The sequence below is a fragment of the Panthera leo genome, chromosome A1 (assembly GCF_018350215.1).
Source record: "Panthera leo isolate Ple1 chromosome A1, P.leo_Ple1_pat1.1, whole genome shotgun sequence".
Lineage (NCBI taxonomy): Eukaryota > Metazoa > Chordata > Mammalia > Carnivora > Felidae > Panthera > Panthera leo.
The window spans coordinates 210,125,957-210,146,047 of NC_056679.1; the positions used below are offsets into that span (position 1 = coordinate 210,125,957).

General features: G+C 41.1%; 1 protein-coding gene across 1 annotated transcript in view; it reads left to right on the forward strand.

Annotated features, from left to right (window-relative positions):
* Positions 1–8,254: 8,254 nt before the first annotated feature.
* Positions 8,255–20,091, forward strand: part of LOC122201966 (UDP-glucuronosyltransferase 3A1-like) — a 30,054-nt gene continuing 18,217 nt past the window's right edge. Inside the window, exons 1-2 of the mRNA XM_042908046.1 lie at positions 8,255–8,288; positions 13,955–14,056. Coding sequence (XP_042763980.1) covers positions 14,023–14,056 — 34 coding nt within the window. The 5' untranslated portion in view covers positions 8,255–8,288; positions 13,955–14,022. The remainder of the gene's footprint in view (positions 8,289–13,954; positions 14,057–20,091) is intronic.

Genomic DNA, 20,091 nt, shown 5'->3' on the forward strand with positions numbered 1-20,091 from the left:
TCTGCTATAGGAAGTCGTAGGTATACCACCAAGTGGAATTAGGTTTTGGAGCTTGATTAAGGGGCATGACCTTAAAAATTTTTTTTTTTATTTTTAATATTTATGTTAGAGACAGAGTATGAGGGGGGTAGGGTCAGAGAGAGAGGGAGACTCCAGGCTCCAGGCTCCGAGCTGTCGGCACAGAGCTCATTGTGGGGCTCAAACCCACCAACCAGTGAGATCATGACCTGAGCCTAAGTCAGACACTCAACTGACTGAGCCACCCAGGTGCCCCAAGGGGCTTGACCTTTTAAAAAATGTAGTCTATTTCCTAGAAAGAAGAATGTTTTAAGCTCTAAGTAAGTCCTCAAGAACTTATCACATTGTCGTGGATAGAGCCCCTCCCGTTGCAGAATTTTTTTTTTTTTTACCTCACTTCCTCAGAATTTATTGTCTCCCCACCTGGAAAAACGAAGAAGTGGACACAAAATAAAATGAGCAGCAGGCAAAAGTTTATTAGAATATAAGATTAGAAAGTAATTATAGTATGAAAGCTCTCTTTACAGAGAGGGGACCTTTGAAAGTGAATTCCCCCAACTATGGGCAAGGGACTTTATCTAATATGGTTTTGGTCCATTCCCCACCCCCCCCCCCCAACTTTTTTTTCCTTTGTTGGCCTGATAACTGTAGGTGCTGAGTTGTTCATTTCTGTGGGAAACGTGAGTGGGGGAGGGAGTAGGTAGTGTTTGTTACATTCTTAAGAAAAACTTTAAGTCTGAGGGAGTTTCTCTCATGGTCACATGTTCCCAGCACTGTTTTAAAATATGTGTTTTCTCTACATCCAGGGACCGCAAGTCCTAACCTTTTCCTCTCTACCTATCATTCTGGGTCACAGGCCAGGGAAACTGTAGAGGAGAGTTGCGGCAGGTGAGGGCTCAGAGAGTCAGGAATCATTCTGCATGAGGACTCTGAGGGTCCAGGGCGGGGTTGCCCATATAGGAAATGAAGAGGCAGATGAAGCTTTCCTTCTGCTCACCATCCAGCGAAGGTTTATCCTGAAGCTTCTCTGTTTCCCTACCCTCCCACCCTAGCCTTTCTCTTCATGGACCTCACAAAAATGAAGCCCTGTTCCCAAGGGGAAGCCATTATCTACTGATGGCCCAGGTATCTCAGATTCTTCAAGACCATGGGCATGATGTGATCTTACTTCAACAGAATGGACTTTCGTTCACATTAGGTATCCTGTCTTTCTATTCCATGTTCTGTCCAATAGAAATACAACATGAGCTATAAATGCAAGCCCCATGATGTATTTATATTCCAGAAGACACATGAAAAATAAAAACAGGTCAAACTAATTTTTATCATACATTTTATTGAACCTCATATATCCAAAATATCATTTCAACATGTAAACAATATAAAAATTATTAATGAGATAGTTCACATTTATTTGTGTTAAGTCTTTGAAATCTGGTGTGTATTTCACAATTCACACTAGCCACATTTCAAGTGTTCAGTAGCCACATGTAGCTGATGGCTGCCATACTGGACAGTAGTGTTTGGACCCTCCTACCATAGGTGATAAACCTTGCATATGTTAAATGTTCAGCAAAACTTCATTTTAGTTCTACTGAGTTATTACAATGAAAAATGATATGTGTGTGATATCTGTGTTTATTTCAAAGTCCATCTTAAACCATAACTCTAGCATAAGAAAGTTTGAAACACTTTCACTCTCCTCATCATCTTCTGCATCCCTCCATCTCACATTCTCTCACTTGTGTCTTCAACCCATTCATGCAAACCCTTTGCACACATTTCCAGATCAATTTGACAAAATGCTGCTTTATGTTGCATGAAACCTTGTGTATAATTTGTGGAGATTGGATCAAGATGATTTCTCTCTTTCTTTTTAGAGTAGGCTCCATGCCCAGTGTGGACCCCAACCTGGGGCTTGAACTCAAGACCCTAAGATCAAGACCCTGAGCTGAGAGATCAAGAGTCGGATGCTTAACCAACTGAGCCACCCAGGCACCCCATCACAATGATTTTTCTGATGACAATCCAGGAAAAGAAAACAGCAAAATTGCAGGAGAAACTTATCAAACAACTAATACAAGAAAAATTTCCAGAACTAAAATACATGTAGCTCCATACTGAAAGATCCCACCTAGCATTCAACACAAAGAATAAAAAAATGACCTACACCAGGGGAAATCCTGGTGACATTTCAGAATAGCAGTGATTAATAAAAAGCAATCTAAATGTTTTGGGGTGCCTGGGTGGCTCAGTCACTTAAGTGTTTGATTCTTGATTTCAGCTCATGTCATGATCTCACAGTTCCCACATGATCCCACAGAGAAGGTTTGAGCCCTGTATGGGACCCCACACTGACTGTCTAGAGCCTGCTTAGGATTCTCTCTCTCCCTGTCTCTCTCTCTGCCCCTCCCTGACTCACATGTGCTCTCTCTCTCTCTCTCAAAGTAAATATAAACTTAAAAAAAAAAAAAAACTATTTTAAAAGCAACCTAAATGTTTTGATATACTGCAATGATGAGTAGGACTCAGAATGGCATCAAACTTTTTAGCATTGACATACAGCAGTGGACACAGAAAACCCAACAAGACTTGACAGTAAAATAGTCTCAAAGGTTTTCCTTTTCATATACCACTTCTTAAGAAGTTATTACAGAGTTTAGTCCCAGCAGAACAATGGGGTGACCAAGAAAGAGGAAGACAAAGGGTAAGTATATAGAAGTGGCAAAACAAAAGAGTGTTAAGATTTGTCCTAAGGTATCAGCTGTGCAGTTGGCCTGGAGAGCAGTTGGTCCAGGTTGAATTGATAGAAGAATCCAGGAAGAACATCTCTGGGGGGGAAAAAAAATTAGTCAATAAGTTGACCTTATTGAAAATCCTATTGAGAGAATATTGGAGGGAGTTGAGAGACTGGCCAATAGGCACAGAAACAAAACAAAACAAAACAAAACAAAACAAAACAAAACAAACCTAAACAAATGAAAAGTATTCCTTCCCTCTGTTCTCCCATCCTCCAACTAGATTTAGCAGGGAACATACACTTTTAGAGTGCAACCTACAGGGCCTAACACTATTTATGCAAGTCTTTTCTCTCTCATATTAAGTTAATGTTTATATTTTCTTTCTCTTTTTTTAAGTTTTTTTAAATTTATTTTGAGTGAGAGAGAGGAGAGAGAGAGAGAGAGAGAGCACGAGCAGGAGAGGGGAAGAGAGAGGGAGAGAGAGAATCCCAAGCAGGCTCCCCACTGCCAGCACAGACCCTTATGTGCCTTTTGATATCATGAACCATGAGGTCATGACCTGAGCCGAAATCCAGAGTTGGGCACTTAACTGGCTGAGCCACCCAGGTGTTCCTATTTTCATGTGCTAATTTCCAAAAATGTATACCAAATGTCTTGAATTTCTCAAAACTAGTCCCTGTGTTACTTAATTTTTTTTTCTTTTTTAATTAAGGCTCCATGCCAAATGTAGGGCTTGAACCCACAACCCTGAGATCAAAAGTTGCGTGCTCTACCGACTGAGCCAGGCAGGTACCCCTTTAAACATTTATTTTAAAAACTTAATTTTTAAAATGTATCCCCACCAACATATATGAAATTGGTAGTAGCACATAGAGAGAATTACTGTACTAATTGCTAAGCTAATTACATTGTTTGTACACTTCATAATGCCTACCTCTTTCTTTTTAAACACTTAACACACTGGTAATTTTTTCCTTGTAATGATTTGCTCAATATCTGCTTTCCCTGTCAAACCGTAAGCTCCATGAGAGCAAAGATCATGTTTTCCTTGCACACTACGAGATCCACAGAACCTATCATAGTGTATGGCATATAGTAGGCAGAAAGTAAACATTTAATTACACTACCTAAAGATGAAGATGTATAAAAGTACTAGGCCAAATTATAAGTTACATCTTCCTTGACTAGTTTTTTATAGTTATTGAAACGTTTGATATCATCCCAGATATAACTGGGAAAATTATCTTGACTTGATTGTTGGATTCAAGAAGCCTTCTTGGACTCTTCTCTCTCTGGCTTAAAGTAGTTGTCTGCCTGCACCCCCCACCCTCCAATCCAATCAGAACACCCTCATCAAACTTACTATAACCTAAAATGACTGCCCATTTGGCCGCATTTATTTTCTCCTCATAATCTTGTGACCTTTTGGAAGAAGGCTGCCCTGCTCATCACACTGCTGAAGTGACAAAACAAATTCCTCTCTCTTGTCCCCAGTAATTGTCAGTAATTATCCTCATAGAAAGTATTTTCTTCATTGAAACAGCACTTTTAACCACTTTTTGTCCCAACATTATTTCATTCCATCTTCTTTTCCCTGAACCAATTTTATTATTAAAATTTTTTTTTAATGTTTATTTATTTTTGAGAGAGAGAGAGAGAGAGAGAGAGAGAGAGACACACACACACAGAATCTGAAGTAGGCTCCAGGCTCTGAGCTGTCAGCACAGAGCCCAACATGGGGCTCAAATCCATGAACCATGAGATCATGACCTGAGCGGAATTCTGACACTTGATGGACTGAGCCACCCAGGCACCCCCAATTTTATTTTTTTAATGTTTGTTTATTTATTTATTTTTATTTAGAGTGCGAGCTGGGGAGGGGCACAGAGAGAGGGAGAGAGAGGATCCTGGTCAGTCTCTGTGCCCGACGCAGGGCTCAATCTCATGAACCGTAAGATCATGACCTGAGCCAAAATTAACAGTTGGAGGCTTAACCAACTGAGCCACCCAGGCATCCATCCAGAACCAATTTTAGAAATAGTTGAGCCATTTAAATAGGCATGAATGGTGGTATACCCTGTGTCCTTATGTTAGGATAAATGCATATTTGCCTTCTCTCTCTCTCAGGAGGGCACTTCTGAACCCTGGCTGCATATTAGAATTACCTGAGGAGCTTTGAACAAATGCTTATGTTTGGGGTTCACTTTCAGAAAGTCTCTTGTAAACTATTTATGGTGAAGTCCAGGCATAGATATATTTGTAACGCTCCCCTATAGCACAAAGAGTAGAGACCTTCCTCCTGGAGCCATGTTTCTGTTTTCCCCTTCACCACTCTCCAGAGGTTCTCTCTAAGTGTTGGGCCTTCACTTTAGCGAAAGGAGATCATGCAGCTGATTGCTGATCTTCAGTTCATAAGTCAAGTGCCTAAATCCTGGGCATGAGTAGTAGGAATCTCATGTTTCAGCCCATATTCTGCATCCTGAATCATCAGTGCAGAATCACTTTGGTGTGGCATTTGTCAAATGTTGTATAAACCATAGCAAATGTTTAACCATTATTAAAAGAAAAGTAAATGAATCCCCAATAAAACAAAGTAAATCCTCAAGTAAAAGCTGACACAGGACATTAATCTTCAGCAGGGTTCTTGGAATCTGTATCATAGAAGAGGCCCTGAGAGGGAGGTAAAAGTACAAAATCCTCATTCACTGGCCCTTAAGTGGGAACCCCAAGCACCAGTCACCTTTTTGAAGGATTTGTTGCCAGTGGAGTGTGAAGACATCCATTGGTCCAATAGTTGAAAGCAAGAAACCAGCAGATGTCACTAACACACAGCTTTTACAGTGGTTTCTCCAATGGAAAAAACTGTTTTTTCACTTGTGTTCATGAGACCCTGTCATCAAGATGCTCACAGCTGCCGGAAAACAAGTCCTACACACAGGTATATTTAAGAACAAAGTTTGCTGGGCACCTGAGTGGCTCAGTTGGTTGGGTGTCCAACTTCGGCTCAGGTCATGATCTCATGGTTCATGGGTTCAAGCCCCGCGTTGGGCTCTGTGCTGACAGCTCAGAGCCTGGGGCCTGCTTTGGATTCTGTGACTCCCTCTCTCTCTGGCCCTCCCCCACTCACACTCTGTCTCTCTCTGCCTCTCAAAAATAAATAAAAATGTAAAAAAAAAAAAAAAAAGGACAAAGTTTGCATATAATTGGAGGTCTCACAGAACGTCATGGATGAGCTTCAGGATTCAACCAGTGGAGAGAGATCAGAGACACCAGCCATAGCTGGTAATATGTCCCACAGCAGGAAGAGCACCAAAAGATGGGTAGGATTTTGATGAGGGGAAGAAAGGAAGAGGAAGAAAGCAGGAACATTCTAAGCATCAGAAAGAATTATAGCAAAGAAAAAACACGGAAATGCCATGGTAGATTTGGAGGTCATGAAAGGACCAGTATCTGGATCAGAAAGTTCTCAGGAGAGAGCAGTAGAACAGGTTGCTGCCAAAGTGCTTTCTGGGTGTTCACTTCTGGTGTGAAGATTCTTTAGTGTGTTTGAAGATTAACACCATTTGTGAATATTGAATATCTCTCACTTCTTTTTTTTTCTTTTTTTGCAGGAGCTCATTTACAAACCTTTTAAAGGTCATGTGGCTTCATGACACAACTCAGTGTAGTCATTTGTTAGGAAGGACAGATATTATGGGCTCCTTAAAGAATGAGAGTTTTGACCTAGTGGTGGTTGATGCTATAGGATCGTTACACTTTCCTGGTTGCTGAGAAACTTGGAAGGCTGTCTGTGACCTCTTTACTAACACATTTGGAATATCAATTTTGGGCTGTCTGAACCTGTGTCTTGCATGGCCTCCCTGACAGATCACATGGATTTCTGAGACCAGGTGAAGAACTCTCTGATGTTCTTCATTTCAACCTTGAGCAAATGGTATATATTCATACTCAGTTTGATGACACTATCAAGGAACATTTCCCAGAAGGCTCTAGGTCAGAGCTATTTCATCTTCAACTGAAAGCAGAGCTGGGGTTTGTTAGTTTTGGCTTTGTCTTTGTCTTTGCCTTTGCCTGGCCACAGCTTCCCAACACTGTGTATGTTGGACACTTAATGGCCAAACCTGATGAGCCAATACTTCAGGTAAGTAAAACCTTTGTGCCCCATTGGACATGAGGAATCACCTTCATGATGGTGTTGTTAGTGCACAGATGGCAATTGCTCAGACAAGGGGTAAATCTAGGTTTTTTAAAATTTTCTTTTAACATTTTTTAAATGTTTATTTATTTTTTGAGAGAAAGAGAAAGAGCGTGAGCAGGGGAGGGGCAGAGAGAGAGAGACAGACACAGAATCTAAAGCAGGTTTCAGTCTCCGAGCTGTCAGTACAGAGCCTGATGCAGGGCTTGAACTCACAAAGTGTGAGCTCATGACCTGAACTGAATCAGATGCCTAATTGACTAAGCCACCCAGACACCCCTATATTTCAATTTTCAAATGCTTTTGGTTTTATATAGGAATACAGTTGACTTATATATCAGCCTTGAGTCCTGAAATTTTAATAAGTTCACTTATTAGACTCTATTGGGTTATTTTGTAGCTTCCATAGGGTTTTCTATATAGATAATAGTGTCTCACAAAACTGAGAACATTTTCTTTTCATTCATTATTTCTTTTACCCATTTTTCTTGTTTTATTGTCCTGGCTAGAGTTTAAACCATGATGTTGAATAAAAGTGGTGAGAGCTGACATCTCTACTTTGTTCCTGTCTTAGGTGGAAAGAGTTCAATATTTTACCGTTAAGTATGATTACAGTACAAGATTTTTTTCAACATATGCCTTTTATATATTGAAGAGATTACTTTCTATTCCTAGCCATGCGGAGAGTTTTTATAAGAAAAGAGTGTTGAATTTTGTCGAAGATTTGTTCTGCATTTATTGAGGAGATCATGTAATACTTCCTTTTTACTCTATTATTGTGGTGAATTATAATGATTAGTTTTTGACTGTTAAATTGACCTTGCATCCTTGGATAAAAGAATTGGTGATGATGTATTATGTTTTTTGATATATTGCTGGATTCTATTTTAAAATATTTTAAAGGCCTCATAAAACTATATCACATGGATTTCTGGGGCTGAGTGAAGAACTGTCTGATGTTCTTTATTGTAGTTATGAGGTTATGCTTCTATAGGTGTCTTTTTAGAAATCTTTTGATTCTGAATTCAATTTTTATTAAAAAATTGAAATTTAAATTACCTATTTGAAGTTACTTAAAATTTCTAATTCTTCTAGTGTCAGTTTTGGTAAGTTGTGTTTTTAAAATTTTTTTTTTAATGTTTATTTTTGAGAGAGAGACACACACAGAGTGCGAGCAGGGGAGGATCAGAGAGAGGGAGACACAGATCTGAAGCAGGTGCCAGGCTGGGAGTTGTCAGCACAGAGCCTGATGCGGGGCTGGAACTCACGAACCACGAGATCATGACCTGAGCCGAAGTCGGACGCTAAACAGCCTGAGTCACCCAGGCACCCCAGTAAGTTGCGTTTTTTTTTTTTTTTTCAAATAATTTGCTCACTTCATGTATTTGACAAGAAATATTTCATTTTTCAGAGAAATAAGGTGATATATGGGCCCTGGGAGCACTGAAACAATTGGTGCTCTACTATGGGTATCTCATCAGTTGTATATGCTGCCTTGTCAGAGCCTTTCCCAACCCAACCCCAGTATACATATATACAGCTCCAGTGAGCCATTACCCTTCCACACTGGTGTTTCTGGATTATGCAGGTCACACGCTGCATTAGTTTTCCTCAAAGTGTGGTTCTTAGCCCATCTTTGTCAGGTTCACTTGAGATGCTTATTAAAAATACGGATTCTAAGCCCCACCCAAGAACTACTGCATAGAATCTCCAGGTTTGAATCCTGGTAATTTGCATTTTCAACAACAACCAAACTGCATTTATACAGACTAAATATTTGAGGCTATAAATCTGACTGTGAGGCAACCACTATTTTTTATTCTTTCCCTCCATAGTCTGTGTGAAATCCCAAAGTGAATGAGCAAAACTGAAAAGGAAATGTTATTAGAAAATCATAAGGAAGCAAAATATACTTATAGTACTAAACTGTATTTATTGAAAAAAAATCCACATATTCGTGGACCTGTGCAGTTCAAACCCATCTGTTCAAGGGTCAATTATGTATATTCAGTCTAAATACAGAAAGAACTGCAAACACAACTTGTCTACTGAGTAGGTTTTTTACAGTTGTGTGGGGTAGTGTATTTGACCTCACTTTCTAGGCATGATAGGACTGAGCAAATGAGGAAATGTATTGATGTTGTTTCTTACATTAGGAAAAGACAATTACAAATGTGGAAATGAGGAAGATTAGAACAACCCCTGTGATATATTGAATTGAGATATCGGTATGAATTCATAATTTTTTCTGACTAGTAGACATAGCTACAACATCTATAGGCAGAGAAATAAATATAGGATCTTGATATCTACATCTATAGCCATATATTTCCTAGTTCTGTCCACTGAAAGGATTATAAACAGTGGCGCTTTGTTAGCAATGAGCACACCTAGCAACCATATAGGTATCTTTTGGTCTAGTAGATCATAAACTCCATGAATGTAGGGACTGATAAAGGGCAGCTTTACCTTTCAGCATTAAATTGGATTCTGTGCACACAGGAGTTTTAATAAAATTAAACTCTTTAAGGCATCCAGCTGGTAAATTGCAGGCCAGGTTATAATTACCTGAAAACCAGCCTTCTCTGTTCAGCCTAAGCTGCTGAGAACCTGCCATCTAATGTTGCCACCAACCCTCTGTCTCTGCCAACCTGTACGTTTCAGCAGTGGTGGCCCCAGCACCATCAGATGCTCCTGCACCCTGAGCCCCCCACCCCCACCAGGGGCTGGTGGGCTGGATCTACCACATCCTCCAGGTAGGGGGTGTAGCACAACTCAGGCCCACACTTTCCAATAACTGTGGCATGAACGTACCTCCTGAATGTCTTATTGTCCCTGCTGATGGTCACCCTGGGCACTGTGTGGCTGTCTGCGAAGCTGTTGAGTGTGGTGGCCAGGTGGCTGTGTGGGCCCTGAAGCTGAAGGCCCGAAGCCAAGTGTAGGCTTGGGGGATGCCATATTGGAGGGGAGGTGTTACCATTTCTTATGAGCTTCCCACCAGTTCTGGCAACTCCTGTTATCCATATCATATCCATGTGCTAATTTTGTTGTAAATACCTGCTCATTGGCTTCTTCCTAAAATTAGAATTCTTTATTCAGCCCGTATGGCCTTCTTTATTTGCCAGTCAGGCAGGGCTGTTGTATGATTTTGTTCCCACGGTAATTTGGACCAGTGGCCCTCATATTTTAAGCCTTGAAGCCACCTTCTTTGTCATGCCCCTGTTGGAGGAGCATCAGCCTGAACCATTCCAGCCTCCATGTCCAGTCCGTTCTCAGCCTGTTTCCCTCGCTCCTGCCTCCGCCACCCGCTATAACACTGAAAACAGGCACCTGACAAACTTTTCCATTTTCTATTTGCCTTTCCTATAAACTCTTGTCAATCTATCTTATTGGGGCAAGAGGAGCCCCTGCCTCATGGAAAGCAAAAGTCTTCCAGAATTATCATACCCCTCCACTTGGAAAAGAGACTCCGTCCTCCTTCCCCAGAATTCTGTCACCTGACAACTCAAGGCTGTAAGGGAAGCTGCACCGAAATCCTTTATAAGAGCCAGTCTTGTTTTGAGGATAGAAAATGCAAAAATGCCTTCTGGGGCTTGCATGCCCTGTCCTTCCCAGGGCTAATATTGCAGAGTCAGAATGACAAGATGTCCTCAGTTTGTGCCTGAGGAGACTATAGAAATATCCCTAGTCCTATTTTATGATGCTCATTGGAATTATAGTCTCAGCAGTAGAGGTTCAAACCTTCAGGTAAATAAAGACTTGGACTTGTGGAGTTAGGACTCTAGCACGTCTTCATAAATAAATGACCTCCTTAAGAGGTCCTCAGAATACAGTCCAGGAATGATAGGTGGACTTCTCTTGGGGATTGACTTCTAGAGAGTAGACACAACTCCTTCCAGGGAGCGGTGTCTTGAGATTGGAAGACTCGCAGAGATTTTAAGCAGGTACCTGGGGAAATGGGGCATGGGGATGACAGTATGAGGTCAATAGTGCAGTTAGGAGGTGGGAAAATTCATGGAAGAGTCTCTAAAACGGAGATGGGTCTGAGTCACCTGGGGGTGGCACTATCTTAGAAGTGACTTCCTGAAGTCCCTGCCATTCCTGGTTCAGAGTATGTTCTCCGCAGAGAGTGTAGTGATTCCATGGAAGGAGAGGGGTTAAGGAGAGCTCACTAACCCCTCCTTCCTTCTGCCAGATGCCTGAGGTTAGGGAGGGTGAGGACATATTAGCCAGTGGAGCAAACACCCGGGGAGGAGGAGCAGAAGGGCAAGAAGTCACAGACAGAAAGAGACGACAGGCAGGATCCACCTCTCACCTCTTCCCAAGCTGCCTGCCAGCGCATCTCCTTGGCTGCCAGTGCAGTGCGTGTCCCCAGGGCGCACAGGTTACTGTGTGGGGCGCGGGGTGCAGGCTCTGGGCACAGGACCGGGCTCCGCAGCTGGTACAGGAGTGAGCATGGCGGGGCAGCGGGTGCTGCTGCTAGCTGGCTTCCTTCTGCCCGGGTTCCTGCTCTCTGAGGCCGCCAAGATCCTAACCCTGTCTTTGGTGGGTGAGTGCGTGGCTGGAGAATCAGACACAGGCTCGTCCCAGACTCTACCTGCGTGAAGGCTCAGGCACATAGCCCTGGGCCAAAGGGTCACTCTGTGGGGTTTTCCAGGCAGCGCTTGGGTCCCAGGCTGCAGGAGGGAGAGGCGGGAGGGGGTTGTTGGGGCATGAGGAGCCCCTGCCTCATGTAGGGGTGAAGAAGATACTTCTGGAGAAAGTAGAATACCCTTTCCTCTCTCTTCCTATTCAGACTAGCTCTGCAAGGCACAGGGATGGGGCGAGAGGTTTGAGATCCCTCCCTGTGCTCGAGACGCAGGGCAGCGTCTTCCCCAGGGTGGTTTGGACATTCAGAGGCTCACCCTAAGCTTCTCAGGGGTGTGCAGCAATTGTCGACAGAGACGGGGTCGGGGCGGGGGGGAGCATTTGCAGGCTCTTGGAGGCCCAGGGAAGAGCTCACGGGGACAGCAGCACGGATTTTCTGAGGCTGCATGGGAGCCAATTGGAGAAGGGAAGGCATTTCAATAACAGTTAGGAGGGTGTTTTCATCCAGAGAAAATCTAGAGAACTGGCCAGGGTTGGGGAGTGGACCCTGGGCGTTCAGGTCTCTCCAGTGCCCACTCCTTTTCACCCGTGGGGCTGGAAGTGTTTGAAGGACTTGAGGGACTGTTAATTTTGCATTTTGTGGCCTCAGTTTTATCTCCTTTACTTTTGCACCAAAGGGACTAGCAGATGAAAAGGAAAATCATACCAGGATGAAGGGTCATCCTAGGATGGAGCTTCCCCAACATTGTATTTCAACTCACAGGGGGCTCTTTTAGGTCACTTGACTGTATAGGTCACTGGGAATCGGGGGATCTTAGAGCTGGAAGGACGCTGAATCATCTCATTTAGCCCCCACAGTGTTTTCCTGAACAAGAAACTTAAGGGTCGGGCACCTTTGCCAGAGCACGCTGGACCTCCTTAAAGGCACACAGCAGGAATTTACTCCGCTCTCTCAGCCCAGGAGCAGCCTTTTCACAGCTTCCAATCTCATGCACTTTTAGTGGGTAGTTTTAAAAATCACTCTTTAAGAAACCCTGTAACTGCATTTGAATTCCTTTTTTATTCATTTAGTTTTCTTTCTGATTGTTAGTAGCAGTGACACAAAAGCACTCCCTCGCTTCTTGTAAGTACATGTCCTCTGGACTCTGTGAGGTGGGGAGGAAGGTGTGGTTTGGAGGCACTGAAGCCCTGCCTCTGTTCCAGAATGCACTGTGCTCACCAAGACCTTTAGGAATGGCTGCCTGTGCAGGTGCAGGAAGCCTTCTCTCCAGAATCCATTTCCTGCATGGGTTAAAGGTAGAGTCAGAGCAGGGAGTCTGAGGGGGTAGGGTTCATGTTTTATGTAATTTGTGTTACCTCAGGGCAACACAAGTATAGGTATTAAAAACTAGAGTATAAGAAACTAGATGCACACTATTGCTGTAGTTCTTTTTTAAACTTTTTTATTACTGTGGTTTCACATCCATGTGAGCTGACCCAATCATCATGGGACCTTCATCTTCCAAACAACTCCCAGTTCCCAGCTTGGGCAAATTCTATTCCTTCCCGTGTGGTCTGGCTTTGACTATTGCTGAGACTCATAGATTCCATAAAAATGGCCCCTGGTAGCATATGGTTTTAGATACAACTTGATGTGATAGAAACTGTACCTCCCCAGGGGGTCATACTCTGTTTCCTTGGGATCCCAGAATATTTCTAGGATGGGTGGTGTCTCAGTCTCTCATGCATACAGGATCCTGCAGTTCCACTGGAAGGGTCCACAATTATTCTGAATGCCTTAATTTGATATTCAGCAAAATGCAGACCCCAACTGAGAAGCCTCCTGCCAAATATATTTGAATCTGAAGAATTTTGGCTCTAAGTGGTGTCTCTCTCTCCTTTGCTCCAGTGGCTCTTTCCTGGACTGATGTTAAGTTCCCATGTTTTGGCCCTCACATTAGCCTAAACTTCCAGAGAGAAGGATTCCAGAAATGCTCTGATTAATTTTCCGCTAGGAGTCCTTCACACTCATATATAGCACTGTGCCAAACTTTGCATCAGTACAGTTATTTCTGTAGGGCACCAAGTGTCCATAAGGCCTGGCTAGAATCAGCATGTGCTTAGAATCAGGAACTCCTTAAAGCCTAAGCACAGAGAGGCTCATCACACTGATGTTTGGTCACTTTTGTGACCAGAGTCACACAAAAGAATCAGAGGGAGGTTTGCCAAGGTCAAGGGTTTGGGCAAGTAGGCTCAGGGTGAGTGGCTGTGCCTTACCCAGATGGAGATGGGCAGCGTGACTGATGAAGCTGATCTTCCTCTACTCACCGTCATCTTTCTGTTCTCTATCTCTCATGTCTTGGCTCTATCACCCCATCAACTTCAGGCACTCTATTCTCATGATTACAAAGATGCAGTTGTGAATTGTTCCTAGGTGGGAGCCATCATCTGCTGCTGGACCGGGTGTCTCAGATTCTTCAAGATCATGGTCATAATGTCACCATGCTTCACCAGAGAGGGAATTCATTCATATCAGGTATCTTTTCCCACTAATCCTTGATTCCTTCTGCTCTATGCAAAGTGTAGAGTGAAGCAACAATGCCTTTTGCATAAATGGGCTCAGAAAAGTGTTTTTAAAATCTAATTGGACCCAAACAATGAAAAGTGTGTGTGTGTGTGTGTGTGTGTGTGTGTGTGTGTGTGTGCGCGTGTGTGTGTGTGCGCGCGCGTGCATTTAAGTAAGGTGTTGTAAAACTTGCTGGCTATGTCTACCAGCACTCCACACTCTGTAGTCTCATATTTTCCTCCCTTACCTTCATCCCAACCAACAGTCCACATATTATTACAGGTTATTTTGGTAAATGGCACTTCATAACATAGCTTGAAAATATGTGAACAGAAGTGTTCATCCATATATAAGATTTCTAATAGGAAAGGATCATTCTTTTTTTTTTTTTTATATCAGAGATTACTTTTCTTCCTATGATAACTGAAATTTAAGAAAGGTCTCTCAGGAAGCCCCTTATTTAGGCAGGTGAGATCAGATCCCATAATTGAGATGATTTTGTTTTCTTGAAAAATCAATGACTGCCCATGAGTTTGTGGATAATGATGTTGGATGTTCTTAACTGAATCATCGAATCCAATGAATGTTAGTCAAAATGAGCAAGGAAATCTTATCAACTCTTCTCTGTTGACAGACAAGACATCAGCAACCCAGAGAACTGAAATGAATTGCCCAAGGTCATATGGCAGGCTAATAATAGTGTTGGGTGGCTTTAGGACTTTAAGCTCTGGATTGCTCTATCTGTAGTTTTCTCAGGCTTTGATTTAAAAAAGATTCAATTTTAATCAGCATCTTTGAGGAATAAAATTCTGAGAAATTATAAAATTTTGAAGGTGATCAGCCTTTGTTGTTGTTTAGATTTTATTAAAAACAAATTTTTTTTACTGTGAAAATTTCTTCTAAGATATTTATTGTGGTAAAATATACACAGCATAAAATTGATCACTAAACATTTTGTTTTGGACAGTTTAGTGACTTTAAGTACATTCACATTGTTGTGCAACCATCACTCTAGAACATTTTCATCATCACAAACAGGAACTCTGTACTGATTATATAGTAACTGCCAAATACCCTTTGCCTGAAGCCCTTGGTAACCACTACTGTGCCTTACTTCTCGAAAAATTTGGCTATTCTAGGTATTTCATTTAAATAGAAATATACAGTATATGTTTTTTTGTGTCTGGCTCATTTCACTTTGTATCATGTCTTTAAGACTCATTCATGTTGTTGTATGGATCACAATCTCTTTCCTTTTTAAGGCTGAATAATGTTGCATTGTAAGTACATACCACATTTTGTTAATCCAGTCATCATCTGTCAATGGACATTTGCACTGTTTCCCCCTTTTGGATATTGTGAATAATGCTGTCGTGAAAGCTGCTGTAGAAATATGTCTTTGAGTGCCTACTTAAGGTCATTTAAATCACTTTCTAGATTAGGTTCTTCATTCTTCAGTGAATATTATTTATATACATATCTCTTTGTATCTGCCTTGATGACAGACATGAATAAAGAGCTGTAGTTTGTTGATGATAATTTGTCAGTGTAGTTAATCTTGATTTTGAAAATTGCAATTAAATTTAATTAAAATTTAAATGAAGTTATGTTAAATTAGAATTTCAGATTGATTAATAAATAATTTCAGCAGGGGCACCTGGATGGCTCAGTCGGTTATGCATCTGATTTTGGCTCATGTCATGATCTTCTGGTTTGTGAGTTTGAGTCCTGCATTGGGCTTGCTGCTGTTAGCACAGACCCTGCTTCGGGTTGTGTCTCCCTATGGTTCTGCCCGTCCCCCACTGGTTCTCTCTCTCTCTCTCAAATAAAATAAAACTTAATTAGCAAGCGTCTAGGGGAGCCTGGATGGCTCATTTGGTTGAGTGCCCAACTTCGGCTCAAGTCATGATCTCGCCGTCTGTGAGTTCGAGCCCCGAGTCAGGCTCTGTGCTGACAGCTCAAAGCCTGGAGACTGCTTCGGATTCTGTGTCTCCCTCTCTCTCTGCCCCTCCCCAACTCATACTCTGTATCTCTCTCTGTTAAAAATAAGTAAACATTAAAAAAATTTTTTTAAATAAAAAAAAAAAAGAAAGAGTCTAGAGTAGAGTTTCTTTCAATATGCCCCAATCACGAGCATTTCTGAGGCTTTGAAACAGCATATTCATTCTTTACTTCAGGAATAGAGCTCTACTAAACATCTGCAAATAGGGAAAACACATGATTGGGTGTTATTTCTGACCTGCTTCCCGTTTCAGTGTAATGTAACATTTGTGTTTTTTTGAGGGGGGGTTTATTTGGAGGGCTTCTTTTGAAAGTAAACATTTACTTAGGAAATGCTATGTGACTAGCACTGGGATAGATATTTTCACATTTACACCATCATTTAAACTGAAGCCTGATCTTTGATCCAAAGTAAATGTTTAACAGAGTGTTTGGAAAGCAAATGTGGGGATAAACTTTTGGAGGAAAAGTTCTTAGAATTTTTTCAAATTGAATCATCCAGAGGTGCTTTTTGGCCTGTGTGTAGACTTGTCTGTCTTCCCGACCTTAGGAAATAACACACCCAGTGTTATTTGTGCATGTGATGTATTGGTGGAGGGCTGTGTGGAATGCTTCTTGTTTTGTGACCTTCAGGTCACAATAACTGCCTTTGCTTTAGGAATTTATTTTCTTTTTTTCTTTTTTTAATTTAAAGTTTAGTCAGTTAATATACAGTGAAATATTGGTTTCAGAAGTAGAATTCAGTGATTTATCACTTATATACAACACCCAGTGCTCATCACAAATTCCCTCTTTAGTATACCCATCACCCATCTCCCACCCACCTCCCTCCATCAACCCTAGTTGATTCTCTGTCGTTAAAAGTCTCTCCTGTGGTTTGTTTCCCTTTCTTCTCTTCCCCCCACCTCCCGTATGTTAATCTGTATTCGTACTTAAATTCCACATATGAGTGAAATCGTATGGTATTTGTCTTTCTCTGATTGACTTATTTTGCTTACCATAATACATTCTAGCTGCATCCATGATGTTGCAAATGGTATGATTTCATTCTTTTTGATGGCTGAATAATATTCTTACACACACACACACACACACACACACACACACACACACACACACATTTGGGCTCTCTCCATAGTTTGGCTATTGTTGATAATGCTGCTATCAACATCAGGGTGCATGTATGCCTTTGAATCAGTATTTTTATATCCTTTAGGTAAATGTCTAACAGTGCAATTGCTGGATCATAGGGTAGTTCTGTTTTTCATTCTTTGAGGAACCTCCATGCTGTTCTTCAGAGTGGCTGCACCAGTTTGCATTCCTACCGGCCGTGCAAGAGAGTTCCCTTTTCTCTGCATCCTCCCCAACAGCTGTTGTTTCCTGTGTTGTTAGTTTTAGGTCTTCTGACAGTTGTGAGGTGGTATCTCATTGTGGTTTTGATGCGTATTTCTTTCCCTGATGATGAATGATGTTGAGCATCTTTTCATGTGTCTGTTAGCTATCTGGATGTCTTCTTTGGAAAAGTGTCTATTTATGTCTTCTGCCCATTTATTAACTGGGTTGTTTGGGTTTGGGGTTTTGAGTTTGGTATGTTCCTTAAAGATTTTATATTCTAACCCCTTATCATATATGTTGTTTGCAAATATCTTCTCCCATTCTGTAGGCTGCCTTTTAGTTTTGTTGATTGTTTCCTTTGCTGGGCAGAAACTTTTATCATGAAGTCCCAATAGTTCATTTTTGCATTCATTTCCCTTACCTAACCATAAATCATTTGTTGAAGAGACTTTTTTTTCCATTGGATATTCTTTCTTGTTTTGTCAAAGATGAGTTGACTACATAGTTGTACAATTGTGTCTGTTTTTGTGCCAGTACCATACCGTCTTGATGACTACCGCTTTGTAATATAGCTTGAAATGCAGAATCATGATGTCTCCAGTTTTGTTTTTTCCTTTTCAGGATTGCTTTGCCTATTTGGGGTCTTGTATAGTTCCATACAAAGTTTAGGATTGTTTGATCTAGCTCTGTGAAGAATGCTGGTGGTAGTTTGATAGGGATTGCAATCAATGTGTAGATTGCTTTGGGTAGCGTAGACATTTTAGCAATATTTTTGCTTCCAATCCATGAGGATGGAATGCTTTTACATTTTGTTGTGTCCTTTGCAATATCTTTTATAAGTCTTTATAGTTTTTAGAGTACAGATCTTTTACCTCTTTAGTTAGATTTATTCCCAGGTATCTTATTGTTTTTGGTGCAATTTTTAATGGGTTTGATTCCCTGATTTCTCTTTCTGCTGCTTCATTATTGGTGTATACAAATGCAACAGATTTCTTTTTTTTTTTTTTTTAATTTTTTTTTTCAACGTTTTTTTATTTATTTTTGGGACAGAGAGAGACAGAGCATGAACGGGGGAGGGGCAGAGAGAGAAGGAGACACAGAATCGGAAAGAGGCTCCAGGCTCCGAGCTGTCAGCCCAGAGCCTGACGCGGGGCTCGAACTCACCGACCGCGAGATCGTGACCTGGCTGAAGTCGGACGCTTAACCGACTGCGCCACCCAGGCGCCCCCAAATGCAACAGATTTCTGCAGGTTGATTTAATATCCTGCAACTTTGCTGAATTCATGCATTAGTTTTAGCAATTTTTTGGTAGAGTCTTTCAGGTTTTCTACATAGCGTATCATGTCATCTGCAAATAGTGAAAGTTTGACTTCTTCCTTGCTCTATTTGTATGCCCTTTATTTCTTTTTGTTGTCTGACTGCTGAGGCTAAGACTTCTAGTACTATGTTAAATAGTAATGGTGAAAGGGGGCATCCTTGCCTTGTTCCTGACTATAAGGGAAAGGCTTTCATTTTCTCCCCAATGAGGATGATATTAGCTGTGGATCTTTCATATATGGCCTGTATGTTGAGGTATGTTCCATCTATCCCTACTTTGTTGAGGGTTTTTTATCAAGAATGAATGTTGTATTTTGTCAAATGCTTTTTCTGCATCTATTGAGAGGATCATATTGTGTATATTGCACCACGTCTGCAGTCCAAGAATAAATCCCAGTTAATCATGGTGAATAACTCTTTTAATGCACTGTTGAATTTGATTTGCAAGTATCTTGTTGAGAATTTTTGAATCCAGTTTCATCAGGGATTTTGGCCTATAATTCTCCTTCTTAGTAGAGTCTTTGGTTTTGGGATCAAGGTAATGCTGACTTCATAGAATGAGTTTGAAACCTTTCCTTCCATTATAATTTTTGGAACAATGTAAGGGGAATAGACATTGGCTCTTCCTTAAATGTCTGGTAGAATCCCCCTGGGAAGCCATGTGGCCCAGGACTCTTGTTTGTTGGAAGATTTTTGATTACTAATTCAATTCCTTTGCTTGTTATGGGCCTATTAAAATTTTCTATTTCTTTCTGTTTCAATTTCTGTAGTTTGTGCATTTCTAGGAATTGTCCATTTCTTCCAGATTGCCCAATTTGTTGGCATATAATTTTTATAGTATTCTCTTATAATTGTTTTATTATTGTTGTGTTGGTTGTGATCTCTCCTCTTTCATTCATGAATTTTATCTACTTGGATCATTTCTCTTTTCTTTTTGATAGGTCAGGCTACGGGTTTATCAATTTTGTTTATTCTTTCAAAGAATGAGCTCTTAGTTTCTATAATCCATTCTACTGTGGTTTTTTTGTTTGTTTGTTTTTGTTTGTCTCTATATCATTTAGTTCTGTTCTAATTTTTATTACGTCCCTTCTTCTGCTGGCTTTAGGCTTTATTTGCTGTTCCTTGTCTAGCTCCTTTAGGTGTAAGGTTAGGTTGTGTATTTGGGACCTTTCTTGCTTCTTGAGAGAGGCCTGAATTACAATATACTTTCCTCTTAGGACTGCCTTTGCTGCATCCCAAAGGGTTCGAACTGTCGTGTGTTCATTTTAATTTGCTTCCATGTATTTTTTAATTTCTTCTTTGGAACACCTGGGTGGCTCAGTTGGTTAAGTGTCTGACTTCAGCTCAGGTCA